At 56.8% G+C, this 15,618-nt stretch overlaps 1 protein-coding gene across 1 annotated transcript in view; it reads left to right on the plus strand.

Moving 5' to 3' along the window:
• The window catches only part of DNAH1 (dynein, axonemal, heavy chain 1), an 84,887-nt gene that overhangs the window by 24,913 nt on the left and 44,356 nt on the right, over positions 1-15,618 (plus strand). The window contains exons 10-22 of the mRNA XM_011958846.1: positions 3,562-3,719; positions 4,567-4,778; positions 5,547-5,845; positions 6,925-7,075; positions 7,984-8,177; positions 8,291-8,516; positions 9,071-9,190; positions 9,589-9,671; positions 11,045-11,186; positions 11,632-11,787; positions 12,192-12,390; positions 12,469-12,722; positions 13,914-14,126. Coding sequence (XP_011814236.1) covers positions 3,562-3,719; positions 4,567-4,778; positions 5,547-5,845; positions 6,925-7,075; positions 7,984-8,177; positions 8,291-8,516; positions 9,071-9,190; positions 9,589-9,671; positions 11,045-11,186; positions 11,632-11,787; positions 12,192-12,390; positions 12,469-12,722; positions 13,914-14,126 — 2,407 coding nt within the window. The remainder of the gene's footprint in view (positions 1-3,561; positions 3,720-4,566; positions 4,779-5,546; positions 5,846-6,924; positions 7,076-7,983; positions 8,178-8,290; positions 8,517-9,070; positions 9,191-9,588; positions 9,672-11,044; positions 11,187-11,631; positions 11,788-12,191; positions 12,391-12,468; positions 12,723-13,913; positions 14,127-15,618) is intronic.

Consider the following 15,618-nt stretch of genomic DNA (forward strand, 5'->3'; position numbering starts at 1 on the left):
TTCCTTCCTTCCTTCCTTCCTTCCTTCCTTCCTTCCTTCCTTCCTTCCTTCCTTCCTAGGGTGTGTTGGGAAATTTGAACCGATGTAGCCACCTTACCTTGGCTGTCCAGAATTCTGTTTCTTGAATTTTATTCAGTTTATAATGTTTTTGGCTTTAAGTATAAAAGATGCTGGTCTCAGATTGGCTTAGATAGTAGGGAAGTGCATTCCTGTACCTGTAGCAGGAAAACTAATGCAGGACACCCCAAGGTTGGTGCATCAGAGCTCTGTCTGCAGTGTATGCTGGCTTCATCTTCAGGTGAGATGGCAGCAGCAGTTTCATGACCACAACAAGGGTTGTCTTCAATTAGATTCCCTAGAAGCAGACCCTGATTTGGGGATTCTTGTGCAAGCGATTGATGAAATCCTCTCAGGAGAAATCTACAAGGAAGTGAAGGAAGCAGAGGGTACAATAGAAGAAGTAGCTGGTGAAATATGGTTTGAGAAGTCTAGTTCCTGTAGGAAACTCTGGAGCAAGCATGGCACCACCGAATTTGTGCTGGAGAGAGCCAGAACAAGAGGGCTTGACTTTTTTTTTTTTTTTTTTTTTTTCTGAGACAGGGTCTTACTCTGTCCTCCAGGCTAGAGTGCAGTGGAGCAATCTTAGCTCACTGCAGAGGGCTTGACTTTCATATCTCTGCATCAGTGGTCGATCATAACTGGGACATGCTCCCACTCCTAAACCAACTGCAGTAGGGGTAAGTTCCACCACGATTGGCTTGGACTAGCTGAGATGTACCCCTGGAACTGGGGCTATAGTCATCTTCCCCGGAGTTAAGTGAGGAAAGATGGAATTCTAGAACAAAACTGAGGAAGAAGGGAGGGAGTGGATGTCAGGCCAGCAAGCAGCCATGTGTGGAAGTACCCGTCTTGTGCCAGGCACTGGGGACATAGCAGTGAACATTTCCAACAAAGAGCCTGCATCCTGGGGACTCTCAGCCTGGCCAGAAAGACAGACAATGAAAACTCTGGGTGATTTAGGGTTCTAATAAGTGCTGTGAAGACCAAGTGAGAGAAGGGAATAGAGATGTCTCAGAAGGGCTTCTTTATATTAGGCGGTCAGTGAAAGCCTTCCTCATAGTGGTGATAACATTTGAGTTGAGGTTTAAAAAAGTAAGGGAAGAAGAGGATTCTGGCAGAGGGAACAGCAGTCCTGAGGCTGAGGTAGGGGTAAGTTTGTGGTACTTGAGGAGCAGGACAGGATTACTGTGGCTGGGATGCAGAGAGAGAAATGTTGGTCGGGGAGGCTGGACCACATGCAGGGGCAGAGATGTGGCCACAGGCTGACAGTCTGTGCAAGCCATGGATGGTGGTGAGCAGAGGAGTAGCTTGATTATTTACATGTTTAAAATATATTTTTCCAACTCAAGTGGAGAATGAGTTGTAAGGGGACAAGAATGGAAGCAGGGAAGTCAACGAGGAGACTAATGCCAGAATCAGGGCCAGAGACCATGATGGTGGCTTGAACCAGAATAGTAGCTGAGTAGCAGGGGAGAAAGAGATGTATTTGAGGTTTCCTCAGAGGTGGAGCCAATGAGAGCTGCTAATGGACTAAATGCAAGCTCACCCCAGGTCTGGGGATTTCCAATCTCGAAGCCCAATTTCAGGATCAGGTGCAGGGGTCACCCACCCTCGGGCCCGGTTATGGTGTTGCACATTCAGTAGTGGGAAGAGACCAGGGACCCCCTCCCTAGGGCTTTGATTAGCAGGGTGTGTGCACTGCTGTTCAGAGACAAGGAGGCTAGTGGGGGTTGGGGGCAAGCGAGTGACGGGCATGGACAGAAATGAAGAACTTGCTTTCCGATATGCTAGTTCTGACACATTGTGAGGCATCCAGTGTCAGTGTTGAGTAGGCTGGTGGATAAATGAGGGGAGAGAACTGCAGATAGGTGTGAGGGTTCTGGCTGAATAGAATAGGTGGTGTTCAGAGTCCGAGGCTGGAGGAGTTCACCTGGTGGGAGGTGTAGCTGGGGAAGACGAGGGGTCTCAGGACCCCTGGCACAGGCCAATGTTTACAAGTCAGGGAGGTGAGGAAGATCCAGGGGAAGGGTGTCCCAGAAGCTCCATGAGGACAGCGGTGCAGCAGAGTAGGAGGGAGCCACTGTGCCAAGTCTCTGAGAGATGAGGCAGAGCCTGGAGCAGTCTCAGGGGCAGGAAGAGGAGAGATGAGGATGGGAAGAAGTGAGTACACCAGTTTTTCCGTAAAGAAACACAAAGAGATAAAGTTAAGGGACGGAAGGAAGTCAAGGGGCGGCTTCTAATGTGGGACACACCGGAGTGTGTGGGGACCCCTGGGAGGGCGTGGGAGGGAAGGCAAAGAGACTGAGGTGGCTGAAAAGAGGGGCTCCCATGAAGGGAAACTTGCTGGGCTCTTCCTGTGAGCAGGGCATGTTTTCTACCCTGGCAGAAGGCAGGGAGATTCCAGGGTGCGAAAATGTGGTCATTTCTGTCCAATGGCTTCTGAGTTCCAGATGAAATTCGAGGGACTTCACCCAGTGAGGGAGGGCATGTCTGTGAGTTGGCAGAGAAGGTGAGAAAGAGTCTTTTCCAGGTTCCGAGGGAGTGAGTGGATTTCTAGGTCAGGTTGAGGGTGTGTTGAAGGTGAGACCAGTCCCCTGCCTGTGAAGTTCTCCAACATCCCGCAGCTCTGGTGCAAGTGTGGGCTGCAGGAAACTGAGATTCCCTTGTGGTGCCATTACCAGGGCTGATGGGACTATTCAGGGGTGGCAGAGGTGGGAGGGAGGGAGAGATCGATGGAAGAGACCAACTCAAGGAACAGAAAGGGCTGTCCACAAAGGACGGAGACGCTGGCTGGCTCAGATGAGGCCTGAGCAAGCCAGGAGCCGGAACACAACGGCATAGGCAACATGTGCTGAGGAGTGAGTGAGCGAATGAGCGAGTGAGCGAGTGAGTGAAATGGCCTCCAAGGGGTCTGCCTGTGTGAGGACGGGGAAGATGGTGTGCACGCTCACGCCAGGTCTGCTGATTTCCGATCTCGGAGCCCAGTTTCAGGGTGAAGTGCAGGGGTCACCTACCCTCAGGCCCAGTCATGGTCTTGCACATCCTGAGTTCTCAGCACCTTCCAGGTGCTGCCGTGATTGCTCAGTGAAAGCAAAGGAGCTCAGTGGCAGGCATCTTCCAGTGAGCCATGGGGCAGCGAGCAGGGGAGGTGGGGAGGTACAGGCAGTAAGTGTCAGTTCTCTGAGGCTTCTAGGCCCAGAACTTCCTACACCCCATCCCACTGCTTTGGGGCCTGCCTTGGCTCCCAGAGGCTGACAACAGAAAATGGGGACAAGGGGCAGAAAATGGGGGACAGAAAATGAGGACAAGGGGCGTGAAAGAAGCAGGGAAGGCACACTTGGACGTTAGTGGCTCAGGGCGGGGCAGGGGTGTGCCCATGAATCCAGAGGGGAAGCCCTAAATGCGTGTCCCCAGGTCCATGCCAGAGCAGAGCCTGCGCCCCGGCTGGGGTTCACAGGGTGTGGAGCCCCTGATTCCCCTATCTCCCATCTCCATGGGCAGGGTTCTAGAGCACCTCAGCGGTCTCGCCAGAGAAGTGAGCCTGGACTATGAGCGCAGCATGAACAAAATCAACTTCGACCACATTGTCTCTTCCAAGCCCGAGACCTTCTCCTACGTGACCCTCCCCAAGAAGGAGGAGGAGCAGGTGCCTGAGCAAGGTGAGGGTCACTGGACCAAGACGGGCCCCATGGCCATCCACCTGGCCAGAGCCCCTCCCACCTTCCCCTCCAGGATTGTCTGCCCTGCCACTGTGGACATCATCAGCCCCACACTCCCTGCACTTCCCATGTCCCCAGCACTTGTCTCACTTCTCCCTGCTGCCTGGAGGGCTCTGGACTGGGGGAAGGGGAAGAAGGCTGTTTTTGAACATATTAGTGGGAATAGCACAGAAGTTGCAAGGTGAATGTGTACTAGGAAACGATGCTGCAGCAGTAGATGGAAGGGGCCCTGCTGATCTGACCTAGAGGATAGTCCTTCTTCCTCCAGTAGCAAGAGAGCAGACCGAGTCTCAGAGCAGGACCCTGGGGTCCGAGAACCCTCCTTGCTTTCAACTCACCTGCCAACCTTCCTAGACTCAGCTTCCTGCTTGTCATGTACTCAGGACACAAGCTGGGGTATGGACAGTGGGCATTCTGAGAGGTCCTGGTACCCACCCTTTCCTTCCTTGGTGCCCCAGGGCAGGCTGTGGACAGACCTTGAGCTTGTGTGCAGCACGGGCAGGAGTGGATGAGGAGAGGGTTCTCAGTTCTCATCTACTTCTCAGAGAAGCCTGTGACTAGGGAGTCCTGGAAGGAATTCCTTCACCCATCTCAGAGTAGGCACCTCACTGAAGAGCTGTAGCGCCACTCCGGCAAACTAAGGAAAGGCGGGACTCTGGGAAGTCCAGTCACTCTTCAGGGAGAAGGCAGGAGTCACAGCCCTCCATCAAGCACCCTGTGAATCTGTCCTGTCCCCTGGTTTGGCCAGGCAGGGTCTGATCCTGGCCCTTGGCCCCTACCCCTGCAGGGCTGGTGAGTGTCCCCAAGTACCACTTCCGGGAGCAGAAGGAGGACTTCACTTTCGTGTCCCTGCTCACACGGCCAGAGGTCATCACGGCCCTCAGCAAGGTGAGGGCTGAGTGCAACAAGGTGACCACCATGTCCCTGTTCCACTCGAGCCTCTCCAAGTACAGCCGACTGGAGGAGTTTGAGCAGATCCAGTCACAGACCTTCTCCCAGGTTTGTGGGCATCAAGGGCACAGAGGGGCAAGCGCAGGGCAGACCCTTGGAGCTGGCAGGCACAGTTCTGAGCTGCAGCAGAAGGCCAGGGTCAGTGGGCCACGTGGTGAGGCTGTGAGCCCCTGCTTTTCTCAAAACCTGGCCTCAGCCTCTTCCTAGACCTTGTTGGAGGCTGGGGTGGGGACCAAGGATAACGGCTCATCTTGGAGACAAAGGGAAAGACCAGGGCAGGCTTTCTTTCCAATCCCTTTCCATCCCAACTCTGGTTGCCTCTGAAGCAGATCCTTTGTCTTAGAAGGGGGAGCAGGAACCTTAGGCACCCCCATGTTGACCTGTGGATTGGAGTATGAGGGAGGTGGGGGTGCACCCCCTCTGCATTCCACTCTGTCTCTGTCTGTGTCTCTGCCTCATTCTCTGTGTCTTTCCCTCTCGGCCCATTTTAGTCTTGTTCTCTGTCTCTCTGCTTCTCTCATCTCATTCTCTGGGTCTCTCTCTCTTATGCCTGGAGGGAAAGTCCCACTTCTGCTGCCCTGTCCTTCCTCCGTCCCTCCTTTCTTCCCTCCTTCCCCGCCCAGCAGCCCTGAGCCCCCAGGGTCACATGAGGCTGTTGGTTGGCAGGGCTTGGCAATAAGTTGGGGTAGGGGACATCCCTCTGCAGTCAGATGAGCCCTGAGCCACCCCAAGCGCCCTGGTGGTAGAGTCCTTAAGTGCAGCTATAGGTGGTGGGTCCCCAGGGTGGCCATGTGATGATGCCTGTGGCCACTCCAGGTACAGATGTTTCTCAAGGACAGCTGGATCAGCTCGCTGAAGGTGGCCATGCGCAGCAGCCTGCGTGACATGAGCAAGGGCTGGTACAACCTCTACGAGACCAACTGGGAGGTGTACCTCATGTCCAAGCTGCGCAAGCTGATGGAGCTGGTGAAGTACATGCTGCAGGACACGCTGCGCTTCCTGGTGCAGGACTCACTTGCCAGCTTCTCACAGTTCATCAGTGACGCCTGCTGCAGCGTACTTAACTGCACCGATGACATGGTCTGGGGTGACGACTTAATTAACAGCCCCTACAGGTGGGGCCCAGCTGGGCAGAGGCACCTCTTGACACCAGGCACCTCTTGCTAGGCCCCAGTGGTTGGGATGGAGCAGGGTCGAGGACCAGGGCCAGGGTGCCCATCCGTGCCAGGTCCCAGGCATTAGGGAGAGCCAGAGCTGAGCTCCCTGCAGGCTGCTGGACAATGTCCCACCGACCCTGGCTTACATTGCTTCTGGTGACCTTCATTCATTTGATCATTGAGTTACTTAGTGCAGAAATATTCTTTGAGCACTTGCCGTGAACCAGGCATGGTTCTAAGGGAACAAGAGAGGCCCAGTCCCTGGTCTCATGGGAAAGACAGGCAGCAAGCAGATAAATAAATACACAGTCATTGCCGGTTTTGGCAGGGGCCATAGTGGACACTGGGGGTGGGCCTTTGCCAGGGGGTCAGGGAGGAGGTGGCATCTGTGCCAAGACCTGAGATGTAAGAAGAAACAAGTTGTGAGGCGATGCGAGGTGGAGGCAGGTACAGGCGGAGAGATCAGCATGGGCGGAGGCACCGAGGGGAGGATGGGCCTGGTGCAGTTGAGGAAGGAAAGGCTGGCCAGTGTGGCTGGAGTCGGTGAGGGGAGGGAGGGCTGCTCAGGATGGAGTGGGAGAGCTCGCAGGGACCAGGCCAGATCTCACGGGGCCTCCTGAAGTCTGAGCTGGGGGCTGGATTTATTCTAAGTACAGTTAGAAACCATCAGAGGGCCCCAGCTGGGATCCAGGCTTGGTTCTTGCTGCGTAACGGAGATGCGAAGCCAAGGAAGATGGGCTCCCAGAGAGAGTGTGGGGGCCACAATGCCTAGGCCCTGGCAACCTCAGCACAGGGGTTGGGAGCCTCCCTCTCTTGTGGTGCTTGTGGACCTTGGGGCATGTTAGGAGCAGAGGAACCTGTTTGGTTGGCCTGGGTCTTCCTGTCTGATAACCTGGAGGTGTCTGGGAGGAAGGAGAAGGCAAGCATTGTACATGGAGAGGCTTGAGAGTCATAGCGCTGGCAGGAAGGACAGACGGCCGCCCCTGCACACAGGCCTCCTAGGCCTTTGCCCACGGTCAACCCGCTATTGCCTGCAGGCCCCGGAAGAATCCCCTGTTCACTGTGGACCTGGTGCTGGACAGCTCTGGGGTGCACTACAGCACTCCACTGGAGCAGTTTGAGGCATCTCTGCTGAACCTCTTTGACAAGGGCATCCTGGCCACCCATGCTGTGCCCCAGCTGGAGAAGGTACATGCTGCAGCCTGAGCAGGCCCCATGCACCTACTGCCCTGGCTGCTGATGGCTCCCTGAGCTCGGGGTGCTGCCGCAGTTCAACTGTATCACAGGCCTCCTGTCCAGCAGGCAGCACGCTCAGCCCCGTAACTCTTAAGTATCCCATTTAATGCTCATCACAAGCTGCACTGTGACCTATTAACCCTCGCATTCTGTAGGTGGGGCTTGGAGAAGTGTAATAGCCTAAGACTGTGTAGCTGCTAGTGTCAGATTTTGTAGGTGAGGCTTGGAGAAGTGTAATAGTTAACCTAAGATTGCATAGCTGCCAAGTGTCGGAACTGCTATCTGAACCCTGGGCTTGCTGGACCTCTGCTGCTACAGCCAGATCTGATGCAGACCCCATGCTCTTGATCCCACCCAGCTCTTGGCCTCTCTCATCATCTCCAGAGGTGGACACGGGCTGGCTTCCGCATACAGACCCTCTGTCCAAAGTCCCCACCAGTCACTGCCACTGCACACACGCCCAGCTGCACACAGCCCACTTCCAGGCCCAAGAGCCCCTGTAACCCTAGCCCTTCTTGTCTCCCTTGCTGGTCAGTCAGAGCCTTCAACACCCGGTTGTCTTTTCTGCACCTTTCCTTGGTCCTGGGCTGAGTCAGGCCCAGGCAGAGTCATGCCCAGGCAGAGGAAGATGCTGCCCCTTGGTGGGCCTCACAGGGGCTTCTGGCCTTGTAAAGAGACAGCACAGCAAACTCCCTCCTCCCCCTGCATCCCTGCTCTTTGTGTTTGGTACCCTGCTGCCCACTAGGCTTCAGGCCACATCCTGCCCCTGCTTGCTCCTCGGGAGGACTCCCCATCTCCCCTCTGCCCATTCACCCCCTGGCTCATCCAGGTCTACCCTGCCCCATGCCTTCCCTCTGCAGCTGGTGATGGAGGACATCTTCATCAGTGGTGACCCCCTGCTGGAGTCGGTGGGCCTTCATGAGCCACTGGTGGAAGAGCTACGTGCCACCATTGCCAGTGCTGTGTCCAAGGCCATGATCCCACTGCAGGCTTATGCCAAGGAGTACCGAAAATACCTGGAGCTGAACAACAATGACATTGCCTCCTTCCTCAAGTGCGTACGTGTGCCCATGCGTGCTGGAGTGTGTCCGGGTGTCTGTGCATGTGTATCCCCTGCCCACTCTGCTCACTGTCCTCTGCCCCCTCCCGTGTGCTTACTGTCCTCAGAGCCTACCAGACACAGGGCCTGTTGGCCCAGGAGGTGCAGGAGGTGGTGCTCACCCACTTGCAGGAGAAGGAGATCCTGGACAGCTCGCTACCCAGCAGCATCATCATTGGGCCTTTCTACATCAACACTGACAACGTCAAGCAGAGCCTGTCCAAGAAGCGCAAGGCCCTGGCCACTTCCATGCTGGACATCCTTGCCAAGAACCTGCACAAGGAGGTGGACAGCGTAAGTGCCCACCTGCCCCGCCTCAGTGACCACAGCAGCACACACGGACCCTCACATACACGGCAATATGTCCCCAGGCAGGGTCTGGGGTATCTGTGGACACCCAGGCCAAGGGAAGGAGCTGGAAATCACCGTGCCCCATCCCTGCCTGTCTGCGGGGAGTTGTCCCATATGGGAGGTCCCAGGAAATGGGGATTTCCACCTCCTCCCCCAGATTTGTAGAGGCCTGGGAAGCCTCACGAAGGACACCCTTGACGGACTTGTTTCATGTAACTAGGGGATTCGAGCGCAGGCCTCAGAAGCCCTGCGTGTGTTGGTAGGGCTGGAGGAGGCTGGGAGGGTGAGATGTGCCGAGTCACGCCCTTGCCCCACTGACAGTCCTCAGCAACCCAGGGAGCCCATCAGGAGCACCCTTCTTGGAAAGCGGCCACAGGGTGTTTTGGGGGAGGGGACAGTTACCTGTCGGGAGATGCAGGAGACCGAGGAGGAGGAGCAGGCGAGGGAAGGCAAGGGAGCAGCACGCTGCCCTCCCCAGCGCCTCCTCCCACTGCCAGATCTGTGAGGAGTTCCGCAGCATCAGCCGCAAGATCTACGAGAAACCCAACAGCATTGAAGAGTTGGCTGAGCTGCGAGAGTGGATGAAGGGCATCCCGGAGAGGCTGGTGGGCCTGGAGGTGAGGCAGGCACACGGGCACTGGGGCCAGGGAGGCACAGGGCTGGTGTTAAGAGTCCGAGGGCTGGGTCAGGCATGGGCTGGGAGGTCAGGACCCAGGAGGCTAAGGGTGAGGTAGTTGGACAGAGGACGGATGGGGTTTAGGGGGTTGTAAGGTGGGGCTTCAGAGGTCTGCTGTCTGGGGGTCGGGGGCTGGAAGCTGGAGGTGTGGTGGCCATGGCTGTTGGAACCCTGAGCCTGATGCTGCCCTTACACCCTGGGCCTCCTTCCCTGGCCCAGGCCTCCCCGATCTGAAAGAGAGCAGCCCCTCTCTAGCACCCGTCTCTCTGGGGAGCCAGGTTCCGATTACCCACCCCTCCCTGGCACATGTGAAGTTCTCATTACCACCTGTCTGTGCAGGAGCGTATTGTGAAGGTCATGGATGACTACCAGGTCATGGATGAATTCCTCTACAACCTCAGCTCAGATGACTTCAATGACAAGTGAGTGGGAGCTTGACCCCCATGCCAGGTGCGGGTTGGAGCGTGAGGGGAGCTGCTGAGCTGCAGAGGCTCCCACATGCCCCAGCTGCCACAGTCTGTACAGTCTCCCCAGAAATGCCCCACTGAGATTCCAGAGGCCAGGGCTCCACACATGGGCCGAGACCAGCCAGGGCCAGGTGGCCAGTGGGGCAGAGGGAATTCATTTGGGCCTCTTGGCCTCAGTGGCTCCCTAACCCTATCTCTGTGCTGTCAATGGCCTGGCACACATTTTGCTTGTTTGTTTTTTGAGATGGGGTTTTGCTCTGTCACCCAGGCTGGAGTGCAGTGGCACGATCTCAGCTCATTGTGACCTCCGCCTCCCGGGTTCAAGTGATTCTCCCTGCCTCAGCCTCCTGAGTAGCTGGGATTACAGGTGCCCACCACCAAGCCCGGCTAATTTTTGTATTTTCAGTAGAGACAGGGTTTCATCAAGTTGGCCAGGCCGGTCTCGAACTCCTGACCTCAGGTGATCCGCCTGCCTCGCCCTCCCAAACTGCTAGGATTACAGGCGTGAGCCACCACGCCCAGCCTGACACATGTATTTTACTGTGGACCTAGGGTTTCCTGTTTGTGGCTGGTGCCCTTTGGGGTTCTTGGGAGCACCGAGAGAGGCAAAGCTCAGCCTGGTGGGCAGTCCCTGGAGAGGGGCATTTGTCCCCACCCAAGTCAAAAGCCTTGTGGGAAACAGCCTTAGGTGCCCTTTCCCAACCAAGCCTTACTGAGGCCGCCAGAGACCCCATTGCTGCCTCACAGGTGTTGGGGGAGTCGGGACCGTCAGGACCCTGCCCAGGAGAGGGAGACACTGGCAGACAGGGCACCCGGGTGCTCAGGGGGAACTCCCCCAGGGTCAGCATCCCTAGGCCGGCTGCAGGTGGCATCCCCACATCCCACAGATCCCCTATGTCAGCTGGGCAAAGGGAGTTGGTCTGACCTGAAGGCAGCTGGCCTGAGGGCCCTGGCTAGAAACTGTGGTTTTGCCTCCTCTGAGGAAGCCCCTCTGGCCCTTGAGGCTTAAGAGGGGAACTCAGCCTCACTCCTCTCACTTCCCCTTGGTCCCCGTTACTGCACTGGGCACCTTGGGTCTGCATCTCACTGGATGCAGACTGCAGTTCCCAGTGGGCAGGGCAGCCTCCCTGATGGTGGCAGTAGTGCCTCCCAGCTCACCTGCACTTCCCAGCTGTCTGGCCCCAAGGGGCCTCCACAGCTGCCTGGATTTCCCCTGATCCCCCTTCTCTCTGGCTGCCTGGGTGCCTGGTGGGATGCCTTGCCTGGCCTTGCCGCTCGAACACTTCAGCCGCGATATTTCTCCCAATCCCCACCCCCATCCCGGCCAGATGGATTGCCAGCAACTGGCCTTCTAAGATCCTTGGGCAGATAGAGCTGGTGCAGCAGCAGCATGTGGAGGATGAGGAGAAGTTCCGCAAAATCCAGATCATGGATCAGAACAACTTCCAAGAGAAGCTGGAAGGGCTGCAGGTAGGGCACGGCTGCAGGCTTGCTGAACGCACCCCCCACCACACACACACACAGTTCTCCAGGGCCTGGCCTCATTTCTTGCATTCAGGAGGTGCTGAGTCAACATGTGATGGGCGAGCAGATGGATGAATGAATAAATGGCTGAAAGAATGAACCCAAAGGCCAAAGAGATGCCTAGGCAGCAAGCTCCAGAAAGATTCAGAGTAGTAAAGCTCCCAGCTCTTCTGTTGTGTCCTTGGTGGCCCACTGGGCAGTGGGCACAGTGTCGGGGCACTGGGTCTCCCCTGGCCTTTCTGTGAGGAACCTGCTCACTCCAGGACAACAACCTCCTTAGGACTGAGAGGAGTAGATGTCCTGGGACCTCTGGTTCCCTGGGTTTGCATGGGAAGGCGTGGACACAAGTAGGGCTGCAGGGACCTCTGACCCATTGCCCCTTGGCCTGCAGCTGGTGGTAGCTGGCTTCTCCATCCACGTGGAGATTTCGCGAGCACACGAGATCGCCAACGAGGTGCGGCGCGTCAAGAAGCAGCTGAAGGACTGCCAGCAGCTGGCCATGCTCTACAACAACCGCGAGCGCATCTTCGGCTTGCCCATCACCAATGTAGACCTCCTGCAGGCACCCTCCCCCATTCCCCCAGGCTTGAGGAAGCATCTCATGTAGATGCAGCTGCCAGGGGGCAGGGCTCTGGCATTTGGGGGCAGGACCCAGCAGGCTGCAGAGTGGAGATAGCCCAACCCTGGCCCTCAGGTTGAGGAGGCCCCTGGTACCAGGCAGGGGGCCTGAGGGTCGGCCCAGGCCTGGTGCAACAGCTCAGAGCCCAGGTCTCGGGTGGGAAGAGAAGAAGGGAGACCAGGCCCAGGTGTGTGGGGGCAGGGTCAGGGACAGCAGCCAGGAGTAAGGGAGAGGGAGAGGACCTGGCCCAAGAAGGGGCAGCTTGGAGAGAGGCTGGGGAGTGTCCTGGGGAGTCCCAGGACAGCCCCATCCCTGCCCTCCTGTCCCTGCAGTATGACAAGCTCTCCAGGATGGTGAAGGAGTTCCAGCCCTACCTGGACCTTTGGACCACAGCTTCTGACTGGCTGCGCTGGTCGGAGAGCTGGATGAACGACCCCCTCTCTGCCATTGATGCTGAGCAGCTGGAGAAGAACGTGGTTGAAGCCTTCAAGACCATGCACAAGTGTGTGAAGCAGTTCAAGGACATGCCAGGTAGAGAGGCAAGCCGGCTGATCTCCTCCTCCCTGCCTCTGCCGCCTGCCTCTCATGCCTTTCTGTCCTACCCGGCAGCCTGCCAGGAAGTGGCCTTGGACATCCGGGCCCGCATCGAGGAGTTCAAACCATACATCCCGCTGATCCAGGGACTGCGCAACCCTGGCATGCGGAACCGGCACTGGGAGACACTGTCCAACCAGATCAACATCAACGTCAGGCCCAAGGCCAACCTGACCTTTGCTCGCTGCCTCGAGATGAACCTGCAGGACCATATCGAGAGCATCAGCAAGGTGGCCGAGGTGGCTGGCAAGGAGTATGCCATCGAGCAGGTGGGCAGCCACCAGTGGGCCCAGCCACCCCAGCCAGGCCCTGCCAGACAGCCTGGCCTCCTGCTCTGGCAACCACAGCCACTTGGGAGGATGACAGTAATAAGCCCCATCCTTGGGGTCATGAGGCCCAGGGGTTGAGATGCGTTCTATTAAGTGAGTTAATAATGCACATAGAGTTCTTGATAGTGTCCACCATTGCTATTATTCTTCAGTTACTCCTCTCAAGAGCCCCGGGAAGGAGCTGATAGCATTAGCCTCAATTTAACAGATGAGTCAGGCCGGGTGCAGTGACACACGCCTGTAAATCCCAACACTTTAGGAGGCTGAGGAGGAAGGATCACTTGAGCCCAGGAGTTTGAGACCAGCCTAGGCACATAGGGAGACCGCCATCTCTACAGAAAATTAAGATCTTAGCCAGGCATGGTGGCACATGCTTGTGGTCCCAGCTTCTTGGGAGGCCAAGGCTGCAGTGAGCGGTGATTATGCCACTGCACTCCAGCCAGGGAGACAGACTGAGACCCTGTCTCAAAACAAAAGAAAACAAAACAAAACAAACATACATCAATTAAGGCTCAGAAAGGTTCAGCAACTGGCCAGGGTGACACAGTAAATGCCGGAGGTGAGACCAGCGCCCACACTCCTGCTAATCTTAGCTGCCTCCCAACATGTGTGTACAACCACATGCAGCACATGTGTAACAGTGACCTGGGCTGAACACAGTGGCTCATGCCTATAATCCCAGCACTTTGGGGGGTCGAGGCGGTGGATCACTTGAGGTCAGGAGTTCGAGACCAGCCTGGCTAACATAGTGAAACTCTGTCTCTAATAAAAACACAAAAGCTAGCTGGGCATGGTGGCACACGCCTGTAGTCCCAGCTACTCGGGAGGCTGAGGCAGGAGAATTGCTTGAATCTGGGAGGCAGAGGTTGCAGTGAACCAAGATTGTGCCACTGCGCTCCAGCCTAGGTGACAGAGCGAGACTCCACCTCAGAAAAAAAAAGAGTGAATTGGCCCTGAATTCAGATGAGGGCTCACGTGGGACTTGTTGCCAGACAAGCCGAGAGTATTTGCCAGAGGGGCCATGTGGAGGTCATGGCCAGGTACTGTCTGCTGCTTCCCTGGGCAGGGCTGGTCAGACAGCATCAGGACCAGCCCCTCCTAGGACTCAGCCTGGCTTGTCCCCCACCCCAGGCACTGGACAAGATGGAGAAGGAGTGGTCGACCATCGTGTTCAATGTACTGCCCTACAAGGCGACAGACACCTACATCCTGAAGAGCCCGGACGAGGCCTTGCAGCTGCTGGACGATCACATCGTCATGACCCAGAGCATGTCATTTTCACCCTACAAGAAGCCCTTTGAGCAGCGCATCAACTCCTGGGAGAACAAACTGAAGCTGACCCAGGTCGGCCCTCCCCCCAGTCCTTCCCTTATCGCTCCCCCAATTCAGAGAGCCCGGCCCACAGGTGTCACTGATGGTCTCCGGGTGGGGTTCAAAGCGTCGCAGTGCCTTGCCCCCATTCACACAGCCCTGGCTCTCTGGCAGACCCCGCCCCAGTGCATTCAGAGGGGGGCAACTAGGATGGGCTCTCCATCCATGAGGTTCAGCTACTGGATGAGGCAAATAAGGGTGTGTAGGGGCAATATTTCGGTCCCAAAATGTGGCTGAGGATGGGCCTGAGAACTGCCAGCCGGCCTCCCCAGGGCTGCCTGAGCTTGGTACAACCAGGATCTCCAGTACTGACACTTTCTGGGCCAGATATCACAAGGCCCCAGAGCACCTCAGTGCCCTTTCCGACCCTGTCCTGAGCTTCCATTCTCTTCTCATTTGGAGCTACCTTGGTTGAGGGGACTGGGCCACCAGGGACTGTACTTGTCTTGGGCTCTCAAGGCCAGAGGCAAGGGCTGCCCACAGAGCCCTGGAGGGCAGTCCCAGGGCCAGCCTGCAGGTGTGACTGTGATATCCCCTTCCCCGGGCCTCCCTGGGAGCTGTTCAGAGACCTCCGGTGAAGGCCAGAAGCAAGTGAGGAGGGCTCCTCTGTGTGCCTGGACCACCCAGAGATGCCCGAGCTGGTCAGCACTGTCCCAGGTCTGCCTCTGCTCACGCTGTCCACTCGACCTGGAGTTTGATGCCCGCCTTCCATCTCCTCCAAGGCCCAGCACCAAGCAGCCTCGCCAAATCTCCCTCACCCTCCTTCAAGGGGTTCCCACCGAGGCCATTGTCAGTGCCTCTTACGGAGTCCACTACACATGCTGGGTCCGTGATTCAGAGGCAGAACTGACCCCTTAGTGGGCTGTGGGCCCCTCGAGGGAAGGGACCAGGCCGCGTTCCCTTCTGTTTCCCCTAGTGCCCACCAGGGCCTGGCACAGTGCTGACACTGCTGACAGTGACCCCCATCCCATGAGGAAGAAATGGATGAGTGTGTGAGTTTGCGCTGATGCGAGAAGACAAGAGATACATCCTGAATTGGGATTTTGGAGGCAGAAGGGGGAAATGGCTCATTTTGAAGATGTCTCACCCTTGGATTCATGTTTCAGAGAGTATTTTAGGACTCTCACACTCAAGACCCATTGGATCTCAGAGAATCCTGGGGTCATGGACCCAGAAGTCCTTCCAGGAAGGAGGCTGGTTTGTCTCCCAGGCTCCAAGTCTTTCCTATCACTGCAGGCTTTGCTGGCGTGGGTGTGTTCCTTCCTTTGGAAGAGCAGCTCCCCCAGCTCCTTTGGAGGCTTGGGCATCCTGTGGGGATGTGGGACTCCTCTGGAGGGCAGGCATCCCTGTATCCTCTTTGTTCCCTGGAGTACCACAGACGACAGCACCATCTAGAAATCTCCCTGTAGACACTGGCTCTGGTGTCCAGTGCTCTGCCCAACATGCTGGTGGGGTGAAATGTCTC

The sequence above is a fragment of the Colobus angolensis genome, unplaced genomic scaffold (assembly GCF_000951035.1).
Source record: "Colobus angolensis palliatus isolate OR3802 unplaced genomic scaffold, Cang.pa_1.0 Scaffold477, whole genome shotgun sequence".
Classification (NCBI taxonomy): Eukaryota; Metazoa; Chordata; class Mammalia; order Primates; family Cercopithecidae; genus Colobus; species Colobus angolensis.